General features: G+C 49.2%; 1 protein-coding gene across 3 annotated transcripts in view; it reads left to right on the top strand.

Moving 5' to 3' along the window:
* Positions 1 to 23,614, top strand: part of Sil1 (SIL1 nucleotide exchange factor) — a 240,190-nt gene extending 216,576 nt beyond the window's left edge. For all 3 annotated transcript variants that reach the window (XM_021150502.1, XM_021150503.2, XM_021150504.2), the window contains 3 exons: positions 20,238 to 20,334; positions 20,762 to 20,926; positions 23,102 to 23,614. In XM_021150502.1, the coding sequence (XP_021006161.1) occupies positions 20,238 to 20,334; positions 20,762 to 20,926; positions 23,102 to 23,458 (619 nt within the window). In that variant the 3' untranslated portion in view covers positions 23,459 to 23,614. The remainder of the gene's footprint in view (positions 1 to 20,237; positions 20,335 to 20,761; positions 20,927 to 23,101) is intronic.
* Positions 23,615 to 26,449: the final 2,835 nt, after the last annotated feature.

Raw genomic sequence — 26,449 nt, 5'->3', positions numbered from 1 at the left:
TGGGATCAAGTGAGCTGTAGTATAGAGAGAGGAGGACAGTGGACAGTGTGCATCATACACTCCTCATGGGATCAAGTGAGCTGTAGTATAGAGAGCGCGCATAATGCTCAGAGGCCAGCGCACAGCACATGGTTGGAGGTACAGAAAGAGCTGTCCCCATACCAATGTCACCATCAGGCCATTAGCTGGGAGAGGGCAGCAACTTAACATGACTGTAAGGAAACCTGAGCCCAGGAGTGGGGTCTCCTCTATAGTCCCATTCATACTGCCATCTTCAGTGGCCTTCCATGCGGTGCCCGAGCCTCTAACAGAAGTTTGGGTAATTCCCAGTTATCCCTTGTGTGAATAAATCACTCTGAGATAATCTGTGTGACTGGCTAGCCTCCCAGATTATCTGAGTGGATTATTCTCTTTCAGTTATTCAGCAGTACAAGCAATTGGGAACTGGCACTGGAACAGGAAGGCTCTGAGGTCATCTCCTGTTGTTCCTGGTTTGCTCAGTCCTTTCAGTGATGCTTCTCAGAGGCACTTGGAGGTTATAGTGCAGAGCTCAGAGAGGGGAGGACAGCAGGGTGACAACTACGCAGTGAAGAGTGAGAGATACAGGAAAGGACTGTTTGCAAAGACTCCTTCAGTCCCGTCTAGGCCAGCAGAAGGGGTCCCATTGACTCTGAGTTCACACTGTTAGGGGAACATTTTGGTTTTGATTCTAGAATATCAGATCTCCAGGAGTCAGTTTACTGCATTTGGCATTTAGGAGCTGTTCTGGGAATCTGAGGAGCCTCTCCTCCTCGGAAGTGGAGTCTTCATGTTGACAGTCACATGAACAGTATTGACCCATTGCAAAGGGAAATGGGCAAAGGTTTTGGTATAATCTTGTTTTTTGTGTTTTTTGTTTTTTGTTTTTTCGAGACAGGGTTTCTCTGTGTAGCCTTGGCTGTCCTGGAACTCACTTTGTAGACCAGGCTGGCCTTGAACTCAGAAATCCGCCTGCCTCTGCTGGGATTAAAGGCGTGCGCCACCATGCCCGGCTTGGTATAATCTTATATTGTATTTATTTTTAATTGAGAGTGGAGATTTTTTTCCTTTCTATTTTATTCCCTTATATGGCATGAACCTATCTTGTTTTCTAATTAAAAGATAGAAAATGTAAAATTAAGATATAGAAGATGCTGTTGGATTTTCTGGCGTGAGTCCTTTGAATTCACATACCAATTCTCATGGTCTCTGTGCCACTTCAGCCTTCACAGCCGTGAGTTTGGGGGTACACTCTGCAGTTGCCTAGATCCCTCAGCCTGGTGACAGTGGGTACTGCTCAGAGGCAGGATGGCCAGGAATACTTCAGAGCTATGTATGTCCTCCTTACTAGGGCTGAGCAAGTGGTTCTCCTCCCTCATGGCGGGCTGCTCCCACATTGCTGTTCTTCCTTCTTTAAGTCTGGCCCCTCACCTTCCTTCCTGGGCTGAGGACCCAGGAACCCTTCGTCATGATCTGCTGGATCTAGCTTGCCCTGGGGTTAGCTGTAGAATCCACTCCCCAGCTATTAGGAAAGGATTAGTAAAGTTTTAATTCAGTGTGTTTTCACGTTTTTGTTTAAGCTCGGCGGTTTTGAAGAAAAAGGTTAGCTACCGTTTAAACTGTTTCTCCAGGTCTGACAAGAAAAAAAGGAAAAAAAAAAAAAGCTTAGCTCAAGAAGAACTTGAACTCAGTCTGGGGTTCACAGCAGCTAAGATTCACTCCAGACAGTAGCTCGTGATTCATTCTGTACTGAGGACAAGGGCAGAGTGGGAGGTGTGAACCTGCTTGTCTCTGGGGAGAGCTTAACCTGCAGTAAAGCGCTGTCAATGGAGCAGGAGCAGAGCCAGCCTAGAGCTTCCAGCCAGAGGCCGTCCCTGTACAGGCTGCCCTTCAGCCCAGCTCTGGCTTTACATCTGGGCTTGGGATGACTGCTCTGAATCAGACCCTCTGGTGTGGCTCCAAGTACCAGGCATAGCCAGACCAGTTAATTGTTCCATCTAGCACTTAGCATCATATTCTTACATTCCTAGGGAAAGCCTCTGGGGATAATTAATGGCAGTAGGAAGAACCTGATTGCACTCAGGGAAGACACTAGATTCATAATGATACTGGAAAAAAATCACTTAGGAATATGCAGAACTGGAAGCTGGGGCCTGGTGATGTCCTGCTGGGACCTGCCTCATGCTGCCCTTGCTCTCGATGACCTCTTGACATCTAGAGAGCCTATAATTTTGTTCTGAGCTGCTGAAAGAAGGGTGTCTTCTGTGGTGTGTGAAGTTAGGCCTAAGTCCCTGAAGACCTTTAAAAGGGAAGGTCTCTGTTAAAAGACAGCTGACAGGCTGTTGGCTTGAATCTGATGGGGAGTCAGAGTGTGTGTGATGTGTTAAACTGAGGTAGGAAGACCTACGTCATTTCTCCCTTGAAGCTATATGGTAGGAGAGCCCCACTGTGAGCCCTTGGAACAAAATGGTACTTTTTAAGTTGTGTGTTAAGTTGTGTGTGATGACACATACTATTATCATAGCACTCCAGGGGCTAATGCCAGAAGATTGTGATTAAAGTTTTAAAGAAACTTTAAAGACAGGGACAACTTGTGTGGACCGGGAATGTGCTAGGGGTTTCCCTTCCAAAGAGGCAGAGACTGCATGGATCCATTGATGTGAACAGGGGTAATTCACCCTCACTGTTGGCTTTCTGTCAAAGCTGCTGATGTTCACAGGTTGGGAAGAACTTATTCCATAGTCGGTGCTCTGTGAGAAGATTCAGTGAGCACTGAAATCCTGCAAGGAACCTGCGACCTGGGATCCCTCTTGGGAGAGGGAAGCCATACCTAGAGAGGCAGCCAGAGAGAGGGTCCTCTCATTTCCCATAGGCTGTGTCTGCTTCTGTCATCCTGCCTTTTGATAGAATCCAATAAACCTCATTCTCCTTAGATGCGTTTAAATTTCGTTTCGTCACCACTTATGGTGGCATACATCTTTAACCCTGGCACTTGGGAGGCAGAGACAGTCATCTCTCTGAGTTTGAGGTCAGCCTGGTCTACAGAGAGAGTTCCAGGACAGCCAGGGCTACACAGAGAAACCCTGTCTCAAAAAAACCAAAACAACAAAACCAAAATCAAAGACAAAACAAATAAACCCTAAGGCCTTGTATAAAACAGATTCCAGATGATCTGTTTGCTCCCAGATATCTTATTCAAGGGATCTGTTTTCTTGGTGCAGTAGCATCCCTAATCTGCACCTTGCACACAGTGGGTGCTGGCCTCATGCTCCTGGGGTATTTACAGAGCTTCTTCTGCTGCCAGCTTCTGAGAGGACGGTGAGCATCCTGACTCCATCATTTGTTCTGTGTCTCCCTTCTTCTCTCTGCTTTAGTCAGTCTCACTCACAGGGCCAACCACACTGGTGGGGACTTCATTGGTTTCCTTTAGGCTCTGGTCTTCCAGATGTAGACAAGAGACCATTTTCCCCTGGTATGGCACTGCTTGTAGCCAGGGGACTGATTCTCTCTCTCTGAAACCAGGCCATCCCCTGGGCCCATCTTGAGCTGGTGCTTGGTTTAGTGTGCCTAAACATCAGGAAAATGTGAGAGGTTCTTGCCCCACTGCCTCTCTCCCGGCTGCTTGTGCCAGCTGCAAGGCCCTCATGAGGCTGTTAGGTGTCTCTGTGTGGCAGATTCATTGTTCCATATTTTTATTTAATTACTCACTTTTACAGCTCTCGGAATAAATCTAATTATCCATCTGTTATGCTACACTATGGTACTGCAGTTCATGCAACTTTCTCTCATTGTGTGATGTTTGTCAACTTGACCTTGCCCGCGTCCAAAGCTCGTGGCCCTCTGTGTGGCTCTGTGCCAACTCTTCAGTAGGCCCCTTGCACCAGTCAGTCTGTTAGGACCCAGACAAAGCTGACTTCAAGTTGCTCTTAGAACTGAGGTTGGCAGAGGGCTGGAGGGAGAAGGCGAGGTCAAGGAGCCACCCCTGAGGTTACGCTGACCTGAGAGAGGCTGGAGCATTTGATGTCGTGCCAGAAGAAAGCAGAAGTTCTTGCCACGGCTCCAGTCCCTCCCCAGAGGGTAGTCCAGCTGAAGGGAGGTGAGAGTGGCCACCTGTGGGCATATGTGTGCACTGCAGAGCCATAGGATTGAGTTCACAGCTGGCATGATAGATGGCAGAGGCAGACATTTAATTTATTAGAAATGATTTCAGGGGCCATGTGGAGGTTACTAGGCTCCCAGTCTTTGTTCCTCTCTCTCCTGTCTAAAATTATATTAATATGACTAGAAATTAATTTGTTAGTATAGGCAATTGTAGCATTCCCAAAAGGGCTCTGGGAGTGGTTGGACAGGTCTACTGTCTCCCTTTTCTCAAGTAGCAGGGGGTCAAAGATGGTGGGGGCACATGAGGGACCTGGCCAAAGGAATCAAACAGAAGAGGAAGGCGAGGGGAAAGAGAAGGTAAAATTCAGGACATCGGTTGGGTTGGCCTTCAGTGAGCTCATAGCGTGGTGAGCATGCAGTAAGGGAGGGAGATCATAGGGCACACCCATCTCCTACCTGGTTAACAAGGCTAGACACTGCAGGTTCCACTGTCTCAGCAGCGCTAGGGGTCACAGATGCAGGCTGACATCATCTCCCTCCGTAGCCACTGCTGCGTACCATTCAGGGGAATTCATAGTGTGGCAGTGAAGCTGCCTACCAGCCTGGTAGGTACTGAAGAGGAGAGTGGAGGCATCAGGAAAGCAGAGCAGGGCTGCAGGGAAGGGCACGTGGTCCTGGGATGTGTCTCCGTGGAAGTGGTGTGTGAGGTGAGACTTGAAGGACTAGGGACTAGACAGCTGAAGATAGAATCAGGGAAGGGGGTGGGTGAGGGCTCCTGGGGAGGGGGCTGCTGTAGGGAGCACTGCATATTTAACTTGAGAATGACTCTGGGAGGAGGCAGCCCACCTTCACTGACAGGTTGTTTTCAGCAGACTCCCTGAATGGCTTTCTTGTGAAGCCACTCTGCTTAGGCTCCATTCTGCAGTCTCACCTGCGAGCCCTCTGCTCAGGTGGCATCACTGGCTTTCCCCCATACACACGCTCCATTTCCAACCAGAACTTCACCAGGGTGGAGCTCATTACAGCCCAGTGGCTAGGCCCTCCATCTCTCCCTTTTTGGTTAAAACTTGGCAGACATCAAAGACTGCCGAATCAGCTCACAGGCCTTCACCTTTCCCAGTCCCAGCCACCCCAGCCACATGGCCGCCTCAGACAAGCTTTTCCTATCATCAGAGCCTCTGGTGATTTTCTCTAAATTCCCCTCATTCCAACAAGCAAGATTCAGTGACTAATTGCTGGTATTTTTTCCCTCAAGACTCTATTTATAAAGGCTGTCGTGTGGAGGGGTGGGGGAGGGGATGCAGCCTCTGGGAGGGCGAGTAGTGCTGTTCTCGGCTACTGCCATCCTTAGACTGCAGCCCAGTAGCACCAATGTCCACACACCAGCTTTTTTGTTTTTTTTTTTTTTTTGCGGGGGGGGGGGTTGTTTTGTTTTTTGTCATCTCAACATTTGCTCTTTGAACATCTGACGTCCTTTTATGCTCCCGTCTCCACAGAAGGTTGTTGTATTTTGTCCCCCCTGAAGCTGCATTTTCCTTTTGTCAGATTTTTCGCTTTCTTCTTTATTGTATTTTGATCAGTGTGGCCGTTTGGGTCTGGGTTTTATTGGGAGCTTTTCATCTTCTTGGCAGTGGCCCTCACAGCCTGGTCTCTGCAAAAGCTGGGCTCTGCTGCCTGCCCAGACCACGGCATGAGAGAGACCAGCTTGCTGTAAGTCCTGGGAGGCTCTGCCCAGTGCCTCTCAGCCCATGGCAGACAGCAGAAGCTCCTGGAAGGGTTGTTAAATGCAGATGGCCACTCACCTTCTCCACAGTCACTGATCTAGCAGAGCTGGCTTGAGGCCTGGGAATTTGTGTTTCTGCCTAGTTCCCAGATTCTGCTGGTGCTGCTGGCCAAAGAGCAGACTTTAAGAACTGTGCTACAGAGCTGTTTGACTCAAGCCTGGCATCTAGCACAGGAGAGGTAGATTAGCAGGGCATGCATATGGTTTCTCTTCTCCATTCTGCATCAAGCTCTGAAATTAAGCGATGGGGGAATGTTGGCAGTGTCGTCGTGATGTGCTGTGAGACCACTGTCTTGTGTGACATCCACAGTCCTCCTTTGGGTCTTGGCATCTTGACAGAAAATGCAGGTAAGAAAGATAGCGTCTTGGTCTTCCAGCTCGCAGCTCACTATGAATGCCTACTAGAATCCTTCGAACCCCACACTGGGGCCTCTGGGACTCTCCTCCGAATGTGACATTGGAGAAATTACTTCGCTTTCTGTGACTCAGTTTGTGCCCCTGCTTCACTGGGTTGTCACAGAGAACATGAGCTAGGACTTGAGAGCTGTTGGATGGAGGCACCCCAGAAGCTATTCTCCTCAGGACCCAAGCACTGCCTTCACTCTTGCTTTGTCATCAGAAGGCCAAGAAAATCTGAAGAGGGTATAGAGGGTGTGTGACCACTGCCCACCAGCCAGGACACAGAGCCCTAGAAATGACGTTTGCTTGCCTGGAACTTCTCTGTTGTCCACCTGAAGAAATGGTGCAGGAGCTGAAGGCTAAGCGGCGGTGGATGGGCAGGAGGAGTGGGGCCCAAGGATCACTCCGAGTGGGGATGAGCTGGATCTGCCCTGCTGTTTGTTCTCCCTGCCTTTGTGCCAACGACCGGCTCTGGCATGGCAGAAGTAGTTGAGTCTCAGGTAGAAGGCCAGTGTTGATAATGCCAATAACATTGGCGTGTTGAAAAGTAGTGTCAGATGTCTCATCATTAATTTCTTATCATGAGGACTCTATGAAATAAGCTTCATTTTACAGATGTAGAAGCCTTGGCAAAGATAAGCTAATCAACTTCTCTCAAGGTCATGCATAAAAGGAATCTGGATTCAAATTCAGGTCTGGGTGGCATGTCCTTCTGCAGGGTTATCTATCCCCTTGTGTAGTCTGGCTTTAACCTGTTCCCAAGAACCTTTGCCCCTCAACTCAGCATCCAGGTTCTATGAAAAGTACTGGATGTCTTCCATAGAGCCTAACACAAAGCCTTATATAGACAGCGGTTGGACATGTTCACTTCGTGCCTCTTGTTCCAGTGCAGTAATTAACAGAACCATCCTTCACTCTTCGTGTCCTGCTTGAGTCAATAAATTATATGATCACCCTACTTAAGTGTGACTGTTCCTTCCAATCTGGGGATAATGGCACTTTAATAGGGTACCCTGAAAAACTCAACTGTCTTTAAGACTCAAAGAAATAAATCCGAGATGGTAAAATTTGAAGCACTTTTATGACCTAGTGGGCAAGAGCATTGTCCCATAATCCTGTCACGGGAGATCGGAATTGAAGGCTATCATGGGTCAGTGTATCTGTACTTAGATTTCATGGGGCTTCCGTGCTTCATGCAAGCACCTGACACACAAGGAAAGGGCAAAGCTCTGCCTGGGGTTTCTCCCTCTCAGCTCTATAAACTCCAGGCTTGGCCTTACCCACACTACCACCTTCTACTCCTGGTGGGACCCTGACCCCAGTTCCCAGGGTCTTCCAGTTGAGGTTTTTGCTTATCTCAGGCCCTGCCCCTGTACCTGGATGGGAGCTGTGCTAGAATCAGGGCCCAGGCCCAGCCATGGTTCACACTGTTCACATCCAGCCCCGCTGTGGTTCATGCTCCACTCACATCCAGGCAGGCTGTCCTGGTCCCATGTGCCTATGTGCAGGCGCTCAGAATTGCCTGCACATGCCAGTCTACATTTGAGCTAGTTCAATGTTTTCTCTTTTCAAGTTGTGATCTAAAATTCAGTCCAGAAGGAATGCTAAAGCATCAAACCTTTGTTCCCTCTTGCTATTTGGGCCATAGAGACTTTGTGTTTGATTCAGTGACAATTGCTGAATCTTAAATAAACCATTCACATTATGACATTAACTATTTTATGAGTGTAACTTTTTCTTTGACGTTAGAATGATCCTGCAGAAGGCCTTTTAATGATTTATCAGAGCCAGAGTTAAAGGGTTTATGGAAAGCACTTTTTAACATTTTCTTAAAAGGAAAAATAGCCTCCTCCTGCTCTTCTTCCTTTGTCCTCCTCCTTTTATTTTTATTTATTTATTTATTTGTTTTGAAACAGGGTTTCTCTGTGTAGCCCTGGCTGTTCTTGAACTTGATATGTAAACTAGGCTGGCCTCGAACTCACAGCGATACCCCTGCCTCTCTGCCTATTTGCCTCTTGAATGTTGGGATTAAAAGCAGGACCATACCCAGCAAAAACTGGATATTTATCTGACTTCAGGTGGACAGTGTTAACAGAGCTTTAGGCTTCTCTGCTCTTAAGGACTTTGGTTTTTGCCAAGGCCATCCTTCCTAGACAGGTAGCCATCTTCCTCCACACATCTCTGTTGGCTGTTAATTTTGCCTACTAGAGGCAGGCACTATTCCCATTCTTTGCTCTGGACCTATACTGCTTAACTGAATGCTAAGCACAGTCACTCTTTGTAGAACAACTTACTGGCCCAGGAATCCCAGACAAATAGCATGCTCACAAACCAAACCATTCATTACTTTGTCTCTAGAAGCTGTAAGTAACTAGGATTCTCCCTCAGCTCTTAGGAATTTCTACAGAGTGAGAAGCCTTCCCTTTCCTTCTAGGCCCCCATTCTCGAATCTGATGAATCAGGTTCATCCTCTGGCAAATCAGGCCTCCCTCCTGCATCTAAGAAAGCTATGGGCTGGGAGTATAACTTAACTGGAGTGTTTATCTAGCCGCCCAGGGCTTTAGTTCAGTCCTCATCACTAACAAAAACAAGAAGGAAGCCTTCCTTTGTAAAATTCTTCCTTTGTAAAATTTTATTTCGGTGTATATATGTGTGGCTGCTTGTCTGTATATGCACTGTGTGTGCAGTGCCCAAGGAGGCCAGAAGAGGGCACCAGGTCCCCTAAAGCTGGAGTTACAGGTGAGTCTCATGGACTCACCTTGGAAACACACCCAGCCAGTGCTCTTAGCTTCTGAGCCACCTCTCCAGCCCCCTTTAATCCTTTGTAAGCCAGAATAAGACCCCCTCGATCCCTGAGGCAGACTAGGGGCCATGCAACCCAGTGCCTTCCTCTGTTCCATGAACAAAGCTGCATGGGAAACTCAGGCTAGTGGGACCTGTGCGAGCAGCCTCGCAGCTTCAGGCTAGGCAGCGAGGCCATGTTCATCCACCCCCACAGACAACCAGGAACCCGGGGCTGCATGTGCCTTTTAGAACCTGGACTAAGTGTTTATAAAGATCCTTCCAAATACCAATGATGTAAAATATTTGCATGGTTCACCATACTGTTCACCATATTTAAACTGTCAGAAACCTTAAATATCTGAGCAAATCCTCAGCAAACAAAGGATATTTTGAGGCTTGTTATGTATGTTGCACAGCAGAGACATTTGTAGACTATTCGACTTCCAAATCTTGCAAATGAAGCTCTCCGGTGTTGTCATCCTCAGCTGTAGACCATCCCACGACTGCTGCCTTTCTCTTGCTATTAAGAGATTGCTCATTCATAAACATTTCTACAGTTGTGTAGCAAAAGCAACTCCGATGGAGATGAGTTTCCTTCTGTGAGATATGCTATGTTTATCAAGTTTATTAGAGCACAGAGATAGGGTGGGGATGAAGGGAAAGGGTGTTTGGTTTCCCAGACACATCTCAGAACTCAGAGGGGGGTCTGGCTGAGCCACACAGGATCTGCTTATGCTGTTTTCTCTGTGCTTAGAGCAGGGGTTGACTGCATAGTTTCCTTGGACAACTCCCTTGCTGTGCGAGCTGCGGCCCGCCCTCCTTCCCTCCAGCGCTAGCACCTGTGGGGTGGCAGACCACTAGCAGGAATAAATAACCTAGACACATACCTATCTTTGCACTCTCTAGTAAACTTAATAAATCTCAGAGTGGAAAAAACAAACCTCCCCAGTGCTTTAGCCTAACTTTCCTTCTGCTTAGCTGTGTTATCCCTGGCTCACCTCCCACCCTGCCAAAGACAATTGAAGAGACTTCTTGGAATAATTAGAGGCCACAGATAATTCTCTTTAGCTCCCTCTCTTCCATGCTCCCCACCCTGTGGTCTCCCTCTAGCCTGTTCTAATTAGCTTCTTTGATCCTTCCTCCCAGTCTCTCCTCTAGCTTGTTAATTACATTTCCCCTCCTGGATTCTCTTAGTACCGCCTTTGTGTATCTGCTGCAGGAGCTGAGGCTGGAAATCTCAGGCCACGCTTGGAAGCCGGTTCCTCTTCCTTATTCCCTGCCACACATGGACCCTCCCACTTCTGAGACGCCGAAGACCCAAACATAAAAGCAGTGCACAGGGACGGAGTGACTTATTCTGGGACACCTTAGAGCTTTATTAAATCCTTTCAACTCCTATAATTCTGTGACACATCATTGCACACCCCACTTTATAAGTGACATAAGAGAGATGTCTTCACCTGTCTGAGGCATACAGCCTGGAAACACTAGATGCAGGACTTGAACCCAAGTTTCTCTAAGTCTACATCAGGACACTCCTTCAGTCACTTCCCTCTCTGAAGTTGGGATCTGGGTTGAAAAAAGTCTAGATCATTGGCTTTTAGCTGTCAAAGGACCTACCAGTTCATCAGCCCACAGCCGGGGTCGTTGTCCCCTTATGGCTCACCACAGAAGCGACTTGATGAGGCTCTGCACAGTTAGAAAGCAAGTTCTGATCAGTCATTGGCTTGCCTGGTTTTTGTTTTGTGCTCAGGCTGGCGTCACATTCGTTCTAAAGCCAAGGATGACCTTGAGCTTCTGACCCTCTGCCTCCGCCTCTGCCCCCGAGGTGGGTTCGTGTGTATGCTAGGCAAGTTCTCTATCACCCCAGCTCTGTCTCCCCCTAACCTGCTCACAGTTTTAACTCACTTCTCTGACAGTTTCATCTCTCAGAAGATTAAGAAAACAACAAAGAAAAAATCCCCCACTGAAATTGTACTGTGATCAATAAGAAGAATTCATTTGGTGCTGTGAGAGATTGGAGAACCTTTTCAGAAACTGACTATGTTTGGAGAGGCCAAGGGGAATGAAGAAAGTCTCTGACTCTAGGTTTTATGGGAAAGCAGATTTTAGAAGGTCTCAGAAAAAAAAAAAGTAGATATGATGTCTGAACCAGCTCTTTGAGAAGAAGGATGGCTCAGTCTGAAAGCTGAAATGTGCCGATTAAAGTCCGCGTGATTGCTGCAGGCGTGGAGGGACCTATCTAAAGAGCCCACGGGCTTCGTGGGGACCAACTAGAGTTTATATAAAAAGTTAAAAAACCAAAAAGGATCAGAAGAATAGGGAAGGAGCAAGCCTCAGAACTGTCGGGGTGGGGATGCCAGGAGAGATAAGAATAGCAAACCTACCTGAGCACTGGTGTCGAGAGGATGATCTAGACGCATAGATCGCCTGTTTGCTGCCAGTGACTCTGTGTGCTGGGCAGCCATGATTCTTCTGTTTGGCCTCTGCCTTCTCTTTCAAGGGCAGTGGCCTTCCCACTGGAAAGAATCAACAAGAGCAGATAAGAGGAGCGTGAGGTCAAGGGTATGGTTCTGAGTTCAAGAGCGTCTCCAAGTTAGGTCTGAAAAGTCAGGTGTCAAAGGAAAACTTAGGAACATCGTCATGTGCCCTGGGTGACCTGAATCTTTGTGGTGCGTTGGGGATGGAAAGGGACAGGGAGGCAAACCTTGCAGAATAATTTAATGTTGGCGTCCTTCCCTGCTTCCCTCCTCTTTCTTTTATGAGAGAACAAATATCAGTGTCAATAATCTCAGTCAACAGAGCACAGGATTGCAGACCGTGACGCTAATGCGAGTCTAAAACTGGCCATTATGAGCGTCCGGGAGGAGGGCGCTTGCGAGCCCGCAAGTGCCCTCCTGCTTTTAATTTCCTTTTTCAGAAAAATGGCCAGCTACAAGATTGGCCCAATGATAGATGCTCAGAGGAAGTCTGCATTTCTTGAAAACTTGTGCTGGAGTCACAGTGTGATCTAATGCACACAGGGGACACAGTAAAGGTGTGGAGTTGTAGCAAGGGTCTCCACTGTGGGAGTGTTCCCAAAAACTCACGTCACCCCGTCCAGTCCATGTTTTGAATCTTTTTTCTCCCTCCCTTCTTCCCTCCCTCCCTCTCTCCTTCCTCCCTCCTTCTTTTTTCTTTCTCTCACATCTTGGTACTTTTATTAAGCCATGGCAGCAGATGACACAAAAAGGAGCGAGTAATTAGCATGTTGGGTCCATGACAGAATGAAGACCAAAAAAAAAGGAAAGTGACATGCTAGGATGAAAGGCACAAATGGCCACGTGATGCTCTTATTTTTCTATTAAAAATGTAATTTTTGGAAGCTGGAGAGCTGGCTAGGGAGTGAGAGCAGTTGTAGCTCTTACAGAGGACCCAGCGGTTCAGGTCTGAGCAGCTCACAACCACCAGCACTTTTGTTCCAGGGGTTCTAACGCACCCTTCTGGCATTTGGAGGTACTGCATGCACATGGTACACAGACAAAACACGCATACCTAAAATTTAAAACGAATATTTTTAGGTATTTTAAAATTATTTCTTTTATTTTTTGAGATTATAATATAATTACATCATCTTACCCTTTTCTTTTCTCCTCCCATTTGTCCCTCCTTGCTCTTTTCTCAAATTTATGGCCTCTTTTTTCGTTAATTGCAGGTGTGTGTGTGTGTGTGTGTGTGTGTTCCTGAACACATCTGTATAGCCTGTTCAATCTGTATAATTACAATGTTACTTATTTTCATGTTCTCAGGGCTGACCAATTGGTATTGGATTGTCAGTTAGTGTGCTCTTCCCTAGGGAAGCCTCCTAGCCTCTCAGTGCTCCTTTATTGCCTGTGGTTTTGTTTGTTTTGTTTTCAGTAGAGTTGAGGCTTCCTGAGCTCCATCCATGTTAGTGTGTTAGCATGTTAGAGTGTTAGCATGTCCACTAATGTTGACCACCTTGAGCTCAGGTTCAGGTGGCCATGCCTGTGAGACTTTACGGGTTCGCTTCTGATAATTCCTAGGAGACAGTCTCACAGCAAATTCTGCTCCCCTGACTCTCACAGTCTTCCTGCCCTTTCTTCCACAGTGTTCCCCAGGACTTAGGCTTGGCTGTGTTTGGATGTATCCATCAGAACTGGACTCTGTATTTTGATTGATTGTGGTTCCCTGTAGTCTCTCCTCTCCATGTGTTGTAAGGAGAAGTTTTCTTGATGAGAGGTGAAGCCAACACTAGAGTATTAGGACACATTTTTAGATTGTAGTTAGGGATTATTCCGGTTTAATACATAGCAGTTGTCAGTTCTCCTCCAAGTTCTGGGACGTAGGTGACTGGGTCTCCAGTCCCAGACAAGTCTTCTCACTTGTTGAGTGGGTGTTTGTTTTGTTTTCAGGCAGGGTTTCTCTGTGTAGCCCTGGTTGTCCTGGAACTCACTTTGTAGACCAGGCTTATCTAGAACTCAGAGATTCACCTGCCTTTGCGTTCCAAGTGCTGGTGTTAAAAGTGTGCTCCACCACCACCCAGTTTTGTCTAGTAGGTCTTAAGTACAGTTAAAAAGCTGCTGGTGACTGCCAAGGGATGTGTGCCATTACTGTACCTTTAGGATTATAATGCCATGCAGTCATTGTTATAAACTTTAAAAGTCATTTAATGTAGAGGCCATGTGTGGTGATACATACTGTAATTCCAATACTTGGGAGGCACAGGCAGGCAGATCTCTGAACTAGGGATACGTAGTGAAACCTTATCTCTAAACTTAATTTTACCACTAAAATGATTAAAAGCAGTTTAATACATAGTTGACTATATTCATTGTTTAGAAAGAAATTGACCTCTGGAAGTGAATGCATGGCATAATATCTTGAAACTTCAAAATAGTTGAAACTTCATTTTTGCCTTAATACATTTAACATTTATTCTTTAATAAGACTAAAGTAAAAACACTATATTTAGTTTCTGAGTCATGTTGGGAAACTCCAGGTTCATTGGAAGATCATGTGACCAGCCTCCAGGGATTTGACCTAAGCAAAGTCAGTCCTATAAAGTACTGTCATAAGCACAGAGGTAGCCTCAAACATAGGGACAGAATGGCCCTGTGACAGAAATGGGTGGGCCCACTGGTCTATTTGACCAAGCTGGCGCCTCTGAAATGGATGGAGGAGCATCCCATGGAGCACTGTGGGAAGTCAGGGATGCAGGGGTCACAGCAACAACAAGAACAGGGTGCCGGGGCCTGACCAGGGATGGCCGCCTTCAGAAGGGCTGAGATCTATTGTGCAGAATCAGGCACCTTCCACTTAGAGAGGGCAGAAGCTTCATGCAGGTAGCCTGCAGGACAATATCAGAAGGCTGTTTTCCAGCAGGTTATCAGAGATGAAGGACAGACCAGAGGTGAGACATTAGGGCTAGTTATCACTAATGTTGGGTCTCAGGATACAGATATGTGCAACATTCAGAGAAAAGTCAAGTTTGGAGCCAATACCTACTAAATTATAATGTAGTATATGCAGGTAGGGCTTACATTTTGTATTTTTGAGGCATGCCTCGCTCACCAAAAGTGTTCTTATCTGTTGCAGAAGCAGCATAGTATTTCAAATAAAAGTGTCTCGTCCCAGAAAGTGAGACACTCACAAAGACCGGGAGAAGCACAGAAGAGTGGGGCGGAGCAACCTCAGTCCCAGCACTCAGGGCAGAGGCAGGCAGACCTTTGAGCTCAGGGCCAGCCTGGTCTTCAGAGTGAGTTCTAGGACAGCCAGGGCTACACAGAGAAACTTTGTTGTAAAAACAAACAAACATGTCAGAAAGACATTCGCCATGGTGTAAAGGGTACTAGTGATTGATTCAAGGATACTTTGAACATCAAAATATTAACAAAGGTGAATTATGTCCCATAGGATAATGAGAATCTGTGAATCCATACTGATATGTAGATGAATAAAGAAAGGAAGACAGAGCTGCTGTTTCAGGTACAGTGCCAACATACAGAGATGGAAGGAATGTGGAGTATAGATGTCACCAGTTGACAATACAGGGATAATTAGGCAAGAATTGCCAGTGAATGCCAGAGCCAGTGGGCGAAAGACTGATAAGGAACAGGCTGTCTATCTCACAGTGTCCATACAATAGTTATTAATTTGTACGGGATAAACAATATCATAGTGGAGAAATCTGACAAGCACCCCATAATCAAATATTCAAAGTGAATGTGACTACACGTGGAGCTGATTGACATCTTGTGTCCCCTGGTATGATGTACTGAGAAATAAACAACATGTTTTTGTGATATTCCTGCCAACATGAATAACCTCAATCTAATCACCAGATAAATCTGAACTGAGGGACAGCGCACAGACGGCCCACACTCTTAAATGTCAGTGTCATGCAAGACAGGCCTTGGAGCACAGGACACAACAGAATGTGCTACTGCTGGGGGCTTGAACTGGACCTGAGACGGAAAATATTTTTCAAAAAAAAAAAAAAGACGAAGAAGATATTATTGGGATGGCTAGCAAGACCTGAGCATCTTGTAAACCACTGTGCCGGTGTCGGTTCCTGACCTGGTACCCATGCTGTCTGCGTTCTTAGGAAATATGTTCTCATGCGTTTAGGGGTAGACGGGTATCATGTCCTCAACCTATTCTGAATGTTTCCCAAAAGTTCTGAGCACATGTTTATGTAGAGAGGGGTTAGACTACAGCTTGGTGGTAAAGGATCAGTTGACTGTGTGCAAGGCCCTGGGTTTGATCTCCAGCACTGAAGACAATTAAGAAAGATGGGAGGAGGGAAGGAAAGAAAACATTTGGTTACACTAATGTGGTAGCATTAACACTGGAGAATCTTGATGGGAGGTTTCTCTGTAAATTACTTTTCTGTTTGTTGTTACTGTTGCTGTTGTTTTGAAATGGCATCTTGAGCCTATGAATTCAAATTATCCTTCTGCCTTAATCCCTGGGTACTGGGATCCCAGGTACATGCCAGTGTGTGTAGCTTTTCCTTCTGTAATTTGCATAGCCTTTGAAATGCTTACAAATAGTAATGTTCCCGGGAGTGTGTGCATGTGATTGTTACACACCTGCACCCCACACTTCAGGACTGCACATACTGCAAACTGCTGCTTTGTAGACGCTCAGGCCACGTTCTGACCTTAGGCCAGGTGAGGACAATGGAGACAGAATCTTACTGTCTGTGAGGAAACAAATGCCCAGCTCTCTTGGGCAGAACCATGCACAGTCTGGGCTGGGCCAGCCACCCAGAGATGTGCCTGTGTCCTGTGACATGGCATCTTCTCCAGACCTCCTAGAACACAATGAAAAGAAGAAATGTTTGCCTTAACTTCAAAGTGCTTTGAGACCCCACAAGAAAGCACACACAGTTAAGGTGTCTCCCAGAGCCCGTGCACATCTGGGAATGTGGTAGATACAGGCTGGGCTCCAGGCTTTGACCTGAGTGAGCATTTTCTGGTCCCATCCACTTGCCAGCCTCCTCCATTCCTCCTCCCAGACTTCCTGCCTCCTCTGTCTGTCTTTCCTTCCTTTTCATAGATTCACACTCTACTTTAAATCAGATTATCCCAGAGTTCCTGCATATCCTACCCTGTGCACTCTCCGTGGCCTAGAGACAGTGCCATGGCATAAAATCCACAGTCAGAGGACCCACAGCTCATGCAGTGCTCTCCCCAAACAATCTTAAAATTGCTAACTGTTGAAAGAGCTCACCTTTTCACATTATACTTGGGCCTGAAAATTATGCAGCTAGCCCTGAAGGTCAAGGCTGGACAGTTCAGGCATCCAACACATTCTCATGTGCTCTCTGGCCCTGTCTGGCTGCTCTTGAAGTTAGGTCTTCTACTATAGCCAGATACCTGCTCAGCTTAGCTAAAATATGACCAATGGCCCTTGGCAGATTGACATATTTCTGTCACCTCACCCAAACTGTTTGATTTCAGCAAATGCAATCACTTCCAATTCTGAGATCCACCCTTCTCCCCGCCTGTCCCACTTACGATTTACAGAGCAGCAGCTGCTACTGGCCCTCTGCACACAGACAGCTGACTTGCCTGCTGATTGTGAACATCCCCACAATCCAAGTGCTAATGGTATTTATTCAGTGCAGCCGGCTTAGCCCTGATGAACAGCATTTATTCTCATTTATCGCCCTGCAGACAAGCTCCATCCTCATATCCTTGACTTTGGTACACTGGTGTTGCTGGCATGTACAGGGCAGGGCAGGGCAGGGCAGGGTGGGCTTCTGATCCCTTTGTAGAAAGGCCATCTTCTAGCTACCAGGACTGGCCCTCTCTAGGATCAGGCAGAACTCTGGTCCAGAGCCACAGGCTAGCATGGTAGTGCTGTTAAAGAATAGGTTAGACCTCCTTGGTAAGCATGTCCACTGCGATTATAGTCTTGGTGGAACACATTGTTTAGCATTTTGCTGGTCATTAGACATTCTGTCTCTAGCAGGAAGTGGCCTGAGCTCTGATCCAGGACTTACCCAGGTCATCTGCCACTGTGGACAGATTCTCTCTGACTGTCCTCCTGACTTGGCCTTTGCACATCCTTAGAGCTCAGTCTTGCTATTTGGGCACACCCACACGCACACCCTGAGCACACAGTGCTGTGAACATTGAGGACGTATAGCTGGGCAGCCTGGAGAGAAGCTCTCTCTCTCTCTGAGGGCATCATGATGCCTGCTCAGGGCTGACTGGAGAAAGCCTCCCTCCTGTTGTGTGTCCCTGCCTGCATAGTCTGAGGCACCTGAAATTTCCAGCCTGACCTTCCCTCTTGTGTCCTTGATTAACCCTTTGCCTGGGAAGCACTGGCAGCCCATCTAGAGGGTGTTTTGTGGAACCCTGAAGTCCTGAGATCCCAGAGCTAGGGCTCAGAGTTAGTGTTGTCACCTTATTTAATTTGGACACATGGAAAGGCTAGGCAGCATACAGGCCCAGGCTGCCAATTCCCATGCCTTGCCACAGGCCCGTGTGCCCTGGGCTGAGATGAGAAAGCAGATTTATTACCTGGGAAAGTTGTTTCAGAAATTGTTGAGAAGCCCTCCAGTTGTCTTCTTTCCTCTCGGATTTCCATCTCTGTGTTGGGAACCCATTCTCTACTCCTCTGAATGGCTGTGCTCCCTGGGAAGGGTAGGCGGTGGTAGTAGCGCGTCTGTAGGTAGTGCCTGGTTTCTGGCAGCCTGCCTGAGAAGAGAGAGCCCTTTGTTCTGTTTCCAGTGTGACATGGAAGGCTCTGACACTTAGCCCTGCTTGATCTACTAAGGCCCTGCAGTCTTCAGAGGGTCTATGGGGATGGGGTGGGTGCCTCAGAGGAACTTCATAGGGCTGAGAGTGTCGGGCCTCGCAGCCCCCCTTCTTTGGGAGGAAGCATTTGGTGTCAGTGAATTCCCCAGCATGGCAGTCTTCCCTTCATAGACCCTGTCTGTTGTGGTTGAATGTTCCTTAGCCACACGATGACAGAAACGGCCTTAATTAACTCACACATTGATGAAGCAGCTGCCTGTCTCAAGTAGAGGGAATGGAGGCAGAGAAGCAGCTCTGCCCAGCCCCCTGCAGACTGCCTGCATCTCAGGAAAGGAGCTGTCAGCCTGGGACAGCCCCTCCCACCCCCCACCCCCCACCCCCCAGCTCCCTGCGCTCAAGGGTGGAGCTGCCATGGGGCTGGCCAGCACCCGCTGTACATCTTTTCTGACGGGAGGATGCCAGGTCAGAGGAATGAAGGAAGCTGGTCTGCTGGGTCTTCTCGCAGCCCTGAAGCTGGCTCTGGCAGGAGGGGAAGGGGCAGGCCATTTGTGGGGATGACTTGGACCCTCAACGTTGCATTTGTCAACTGGCTGTGTGCTGGACCTCTTCTGAGGGCAGCAGTGTGGTGTGCCATCTTTCCTGTTCCTTGTCTTTCCTCCTCCTCCTGGGTTCAGACCAGGACCACACTGCTGGGGACTCTGCTGGGGACACTGTGCAGCTTCCTGGCTAGGAGATTGGAGTTTGGGAGGGCAGATGCTTCGGAAGCTCCAGGGAGCCAGCTGGAGACCCATAGAGATTTGGTGCCCATTATTGGCTGCCCAGGTGTGTGTGACTGTTTGTCTTCTGGCCTCACTCTCCTGTTATCTCGGAATTCGTGTTGTGGGCCTTTGAGTGGGAGCACCTTGAGCGTGCCTAAGAACATAACCACACAGGTCTCTCTGCTGGGCCACCACGGTGCATGTGTGCAATCCCAGCATTCAACAGCCTGAGACAGGGGGAGTGCACTGAAGTTGAGGTTGGCTTGGGCTTCATAGCAAGACACTACCCCAAACAAAAACATAAACAAAGAGAGAGGGAGGAATGAGGAACGTGCCAGGTGTGGAGGTGCATACCTTTGATCCTAGTGCTTGGGAGGCAGAGCCAGGTGGATCTGTGTGAGTTCAAGGCCAGCCTGGACTACAGCGTGAGTTCCAGCACAGCCAGGGCTATGTGGAGAGACCCTGTCTTGAAAGGAAGGAAGATTGTGAAAGGAGCTTTATCTGGGCTTCCCCCACATGTCTCCTGCCTGGCATCCTCCTTATGTCCAGGAGGGACTGGAATATTTTTTAAGGATTTATTTTTTATGTGCATGTGTTATTTATGTATGTGTGCATATTATGTGGGAATATGTACACATGTGTATTGTGTAATATGTCCTAATGCCTATGTGTGTATATGTGTGCGACATGCTGACTGGGGAGCGATGGGCTCCTGGCCCAGCTCTGTATCTAGAGAGCACAAAGCACAGTGGCCTCCCTGGGGGACGGCTGCCTAGGATCATGGGAGATGGAGCTCACAACAGTGGCTTTCCATGATGGGGGTGGCAGTAGTGCCTCTGGGCGTGGTTTCAATCTTAGAATGGCCTACGGTGGGTGGTAGAACTGAGGTCTCTCCTGGAGCTCGTCAGTCTATCGACTTCTGGGGAGCAGCAGGCTGGCATGCGGCCGTTGGCTCGCTCGTCTGTGCCATAGGCCTTTGTACCCAGGTGGGTCTGCACACATTTATCTTTTTCCCCAGCTGAGCAAGAACCACCCCTGTGCTGGTTGGTGTGCTATTAGCCCTAGCTCCCTGCATCCTGGGCCCTGCAGTAGAAGTGTCACCATTTCTTCTGCGTCTCCCCGCAGCAATCCGAAGGTCCAGGTGGAAGCCATCGAAGGGGGAGCCCTGCAGAAGCTGCTGGTCACCCTGGCCACAGACCAGCCTCTCCCCGCCAAGAAGAAGGCAAGCCTGCTCCCTGCCCTGCCTCGTACCCGGCACACCTGCAGGGCTTGAAGGGGAAAGGCCCTACCTACCCATGCTGTACCCAGGGTGCTGAGCACAGTCCACTGCCATGGCGGAGAGCTCACACCAGCTAACACAGATGGCAGTGTCATCCAGAGGCCCAAGTACCGCTGTAGCTCATTGACCCGGCATCCCCGAGTCTCCTGAGCCGTGCTGTTTGTTGCCCATTTGCCTGCTTAGTTTTGTTGAAATTATCTGGAGTCCCCTGGCTTTCATCATCCTGGAGTACACATGGACCCAAGGGAATAAAGGAACCGGGAAGACTGCAGGCTGGGCTGGGTCACTGGGGTCACTAGGGCCTCAGCTGCTTGTTCTGTGTGCTGCACGTGTGTGTCCCTCACTTACCGTGGTTGCCGTGCGCCCTCAGGTCCTGTTTGCACTGTGTTCCCTGCTGCGCCACTTCCCCTATGCCCAGCAGCAGTTCCTGAAGCTCGGGGGCCTGCAGGTGCTCAGGAGCCTGGTACAAGAGAAGAGTGCGAAGGTACTGGCCGTGCGTGTGGTCACCCTGCTCTATGACCTGGTCACCGAGAAGGTGAGTGAGCAAGCAAGCGCCACACCTGCTCTGCGTTCTCTTTGTCTTGCTTTGTGTTTGTTTCCGCCATTTGATGCCCTCAGACGCCTGTGTCCCGCTGAGTGGATGGACAGATGAATGGACAGATACAAGAGACATGTACAAAGAGACTGTCCTATAAGGCATGCCGCCTTGGTTGGAACCTGAGAGCTGCCGAGAAAGGGAGGAGGTGCTAGCGATGGCTGGGTAATGCCAAATGTGCAGGCAGTTGGGTACAGTGAGGAAGGCGTGGGAGGGACAGAGCAGCAGCCAGGGGACCACAGAGCTGGACTGGATTCTAGAAACCTGGGCACACTTCCTTTGGGAACTTTGACTCTGAGCAGGGGCTTGGGATGGACCCCAGTGGTTTGTTAGCTGGGAAGACTTGGTCTTTGCAAGTCCAAAAAGCATCTTGAGATGAGAGAAGGAAGCAGGTCTGGCTTCTTAGCCTCTGTAGAGACCTATCCTTAGCTCTCTGTGGATTGTTGGCTGGTGGGACAGGGCTGGCTAGTCCTGAGCTTGCAGAGTACCATTAGAAGCTGCACTACCCCTCCCTCCCTGCCCCATCTTCCCTCTGAAAAGTGGGTCTCTCTCTGTCTCTGCCTCTCTGTCCTCTGCTCTATTCCTCTCACACTGTGTGTGTGTGTCTTTGTCCATTTCGTTTCTTAGTTGTTTTGCTTAGAGCCAGGTAACAAGGCTTAGCTGCATTTGGCATCACGGGCCTCGTTCTGGAAGCTTGTGGCCTCTGTACAGTCACCATCATCTAGGCCTAGAATGTTTTCAGTTTCGGAGACTTACTGCTGAATAAGCTCACCTTTTCTTGTTCTTTCTAAACTCCGACTGGTTACTTCAACTCCGCTGTTCTGGCTCACACTCCTCTCCCAGCTGACTGATTCGATCTGGCTTTTCTCTTGGCCTCTGACTGAATTGCTCTGTCTGGCCTCATACTAACTTTGGCAATCTGTTCTAATCTTCTGGCTTCTTTTCGTTCTCTGGTCTGTTCTGTCTTTACCTAGCTTGTTCTCTCTCTGCAACCTCTCTATCACTGTCCCAGTAACACACACCCCTGTCTGTGTATGTGTGTGTGTTGTATCTCTCTCTCTTTGTCTGTCTGTCTCTCTCTGTCTGTCTCTGTCTTTCTGTCTCTGTGTGTGTTGTCTTTATCTCTCTCTGTCTCTCTCTGCCTCTGTATGTGTTGTGTCTCTCTGTGTCTTTCTATTTCTGTGTGTGTGTCTCTGTCTCTCTCTCTCTCTGTCTCCCTCCTCCTCCTCCTCTTCCTCCTCCTCTTTCTCCTCATGAGAGTTGGGCATATCCTATTCTGTCAGTTCTTTCTCTGACTTTGTCTGCCCCTCAATTAGACATCATTTTCAAACATGGCCAACATAGCTGCTTCCTTCTCCAACCTAACTTTACTTGTATTGTTTTGTATTAAAGATGTGTGCTAAGGGTGTGTCTGCATTTCATGCAGAGGAATTAAAGTCTGTGCTAAGGCACCACACCATTACTAGAAATAGGTCTTATCAGTAAATGACACAATCTCGGAGTTCACAGTGTGATGGAATATCCTGCATCAGTAACGTCTAGATCTTCCAGCTCCCAAGTGCTAGGACCACACCCATGAGCCACATGCCAAGCCTGAAGCTGGGATCTGAACCCAGGCTGTCTGGCCCCATGCTGTACAAACTGTCATGCTATCTAAAATAGTGTGTGTAGTGGCATATATGTATGTGTGTTACATAATATGTATGTGTAGGGGCTGACAGACATCACATGCATGGTTCTTGGGACCAAACTCAAGTTGCCAGGCATATGGAGCTAGTGTCTTTACCCACTAAGCCATCTCATCAGCCATAGGGAGGAATTCTTACTCACTTACTAGGTCCTGGGAGCAGGGACTAGGTCCCCATTTTTGGTTTCTGCAGCACCTAGCACTGTGTGCTGGTGTTTTGATGACTGGTGTTTTGAATGGGCAGGCAGATAGACACAGATGGATGAGGGAGAATGTAAAAAGCCAGAAACCTAGCTGGTTGCCTCCCAGGAGGTCCCTTGTGTCCCAAAGTCATCTAGAAAGTAGCTGTGCTTCTCCTAATGGGAGGAGCTAGCCCAGTGCAAGCTGACTGCTGTCTGTCTTCTCTCCACCCCACCCTGGCTGTGAAGATGTTTGCTGAGGAGGAGGCAGAGTTGACCCAGGATTCATCCCCAGAGAAGCTGCAGCAGTATCGCCAGGTGCAGCTCCTGCCAGGCCTGCAGGAGCAGGGTTGGTGTGAGATCACCGCCCAGCTCCTGGCCCTTCCAGAGCATGATGCTCGGGAGAAGGTGCTGCAGACGCTGGGTGCCCTCCTGACCACCTGCCGGGATCGCTACCGTCAGGACCTCCAGCTGAGCAGGACACTAGGGCGTCTCCAAGCAGAGTACCAAGCCCTGGCCTCCCTGGAGCTCCAAGAAGGTGAAGATGATGGCTACTTCCGGGAACTGCTGGCCTCCATCGACAGCTTGATGAAGGAACTAAGATGAGGCTGCCATGCCGAGACCAGGACTGGACAGATGCTGCTAGTGAGAGCTTTGGTAGGCTCTTCAGGGGACATCAACTAGGAGGAGGACTTTCCTGCTGGGGCATGAGTGTCACCTGGGCAGAGCTTGCTAGGTCATTAAACAGAGACATGATGACAATGGTCTGTCTCTTGTGTCTGTCAGGGAGGGCTGAGCCCTGTGACTGGGCACCATGCCTGGGAGCCCGAGGGTAGTTCAGTGAGCCGCTGTGATGGGCCTCTAGAGACATGCTGGGCAGGAAAGGCCTGGTCTAAGAGTTGGCAACCTCTGGCTATTTCATTTGGAAAGCCAATTAACCTCTCAGATAAAAAGAATACTATTAGTAAAGACATGGGACACAGGAAAAGCACTGTGCACCAGCGCCCACCCTTAATCCCCTGCTCACCTCAGGCCATGAGGGTCATCATTCAATGAAATGGCTACCTGGGCCAAAGGCCACTGGCACTGGCGAGGCCTGCAAGCGTCTCCACATGGAACTGCTGGATCCACCACGCAGCAAGTGGGCCCATGCTGCTGGAGCCCACGTGGGGGGAAGACAGGGTAGTCCATACCACAGGGTATTGATTTGGGAGAGAAATAATCTTGTTTCAGCTAACAGAGGATGCCCAGACCAGCCAGACCTGCTTGGATACTAAACAGGGCAGAGGTGCCCCCATCTTGTGCCCTGCCCCCTCCAGTGTCCAGGGTTAGCCTAAGGAAGGGTAGACCCAGCCTGGCAAGTCTGGGTCTGGCCCCCCACCCCAGCGACACTGAGTGCCAGGCTGGGAGCCTGCTGCAAGTTGCCATGGCAACCCCAGCTCTGGGCTTTCCTGATTTGGATTCTGGTGAGTTTGTTTTTCAGTCTTTCCCAGTGCACCAAAGGCTGACTCCTGCTGCCGCCTCCCAGCCTCCCAGCCTCCCAGCCTCCCAGCCCCAGGAAGGCAAGTTGGGAAGGTCATTGTGGAACAGCCTGGGTCTTAGAAATCTCAGCTTCACAGACCCAGAGAAACAAAGGGTAAGTGGGTGGTCGCATTGCTTGCAAATCATTTCTTGGGTCGTCCTCTCTGTAGCCCTCTGCCCACATTAGCCATAAAGAAGCAATGAGCTGTGGTCATGGGGAAGCTTTGGGAAGGCTGTTTCCGTTATGGGGATCAGAATTCAGGCTGCCAACCATTGGGCGCCACTGCCTTTTGGCCTTAAAGCCCCACAGCTGAGGTGGTGCGGTTTTCAGAGGAACGAGGACTGGATTACTCAGCCTATGTGCTGCCTGAGCGGACACTGCGACCTGTGACCTGCGACCGTACTGTGGAAGCATACACGTGGTCACGGAAATGGGCGTTCCCTTGTCACGAGCAGGGCGTGGGCGTGGTCCGGAAGGGCTATGCTGGAGCCTGGCCACGGCCAAGTCACCGGCCACTTTAGAGATGTGGTCAGCAGTGCCTGGGTGGATTTTAGAAAGGAGCAGGCCAAGGGCTGGACCAGGGCTGGCCGGAATGGAGAACTGCAGAAGAGGCAGCCCAGGCTTCTGAGGTAGCGCGTACACTAAGCCCGGGAGGATCCTGCAAGCCCGGTCAGTCGACACGGACTGGGACAGGGAAAGGGTTGCCATGAAAGGAGTGCCGCCACTAGAGGCTTGATTAGGGCCCCACTGTCCCTCTGTCCTCACCTATGATGCACGGATTAACACATCTATAGTCCCAAAGTAGGTTCAGGTCGTGATCCCTGGGAGCAGGGAAATGGCTTCTGGGGCTGCAGTAAGGGGGCTGGACCAGTGCTAGGCTGCTGAGCCACAGGCCTGGGAGGGGACTTGTTTACACCCCACCCAGTCATCCCCCTTAGAGCATCACCGAAAGTGAAGTTAATTTGTAACCTGTGTGGCATCATCTAGGTTTATCTCCAGGATTGGAGCTGGGGAGCCAGGGTTCTAGCTCAGGCTCCCTGGACGGAGGCTCTGGGCTTGTGACCCTGCTCATCACTGGCCAGGTCTTCAGGTTTCCCTGCTCAGCACTGGCCGGATCTTCAGGTTTACAGAAAAGCCCTTCTCTGCCGTGCCTTTCAGTGCTGACCTTGGAGTCATAGGCAGGGAGTATGAGCAGGACAAGGAGGTAAAACCACCCACCTGGGGCACATGGTGGGAGCTCCTAGAGCGAGTGTCCTGAGGCTGAAGCTTCTGTGTGAAGACGAGGGCTGCAGAGTAGGGTGGTGGCCCAAACCCATCCTGTCCTCAGCAAGCTTGGTCCTCATTCACTTTCTCACTCAGTTTTCCCCTCAAACTGTACTGACTGCTCTGAGACGAATCAGTCACAGACTCCTGCTCTAGGGCAGGTGGTGGTGACTTGGATGATGACAGAGCTGAGCGGGTCAGGGAAAGTCCCTCAGAGGTGGACGATGTCCAATCTGAGACTTGAAGAATAGCCTAGGTAAAGTTGAAGGGTCTGAGCCGGGGGTGGGGAGTGCCTACTTGAGAAGCCCACACTTAGAGTCATGGAGGAAGCAGTGGGAGAGGCCGGTGGCCTAAGGTGCAGCCATCCAGGTCAACCTTGAGACACAGTGAGGAGCAGCCTAGCTGAAACCCCTCCCTCCTTTGTTCATTTCTTACACACACACACACACACACATGCACACGCACACGCACACGCACACGCACACTGCTGTGAGCCAGGCCTAGGTTGAGCAAGGTAGAGGAGACAGGTGAGCAGCGGGCTCGGAGCAGAGGGGGCAGAGCAGTCAGAAGTTGGAGGGCCGGATCCATGTGGGACCCATGGGAGTCAAAAAAACAAACAAAACACCTAAAAGAAAACAAAAAGAATAAAACTAAAAACAAAACAAAACAAAAAAAGTGTGGGGGCTGGAGAAAGGCCTCAGTGGGTAAGAGCACTGACTGCTCTTCCAGAGGTCCTGAGTTCAATTCCCAGCAGCCACATGGTGGCTCACAACCATCTGTAATGAGATTTGACGCCCTCTTCTGGTGTGTCT

The sequence above is a fragment of the Mus caroli genome, chromosome 18, assembly GCF_900094665.2.
Source record: "Mus caroli chromosome 18, CAROLI_EIJ_v1.1, whole genome shotgun sequence".
Lineage (NCBI taxonomy): Eukaryota > Metazoa > Chordata > Mammalia > Rodentia > Muridae > Mus > Mus caroli.
The sequence above is the reverse complement of the archived record's forward strand: the minus strand, read 5'-3'. Positions and strand labels throughout refer to the sequence as shown.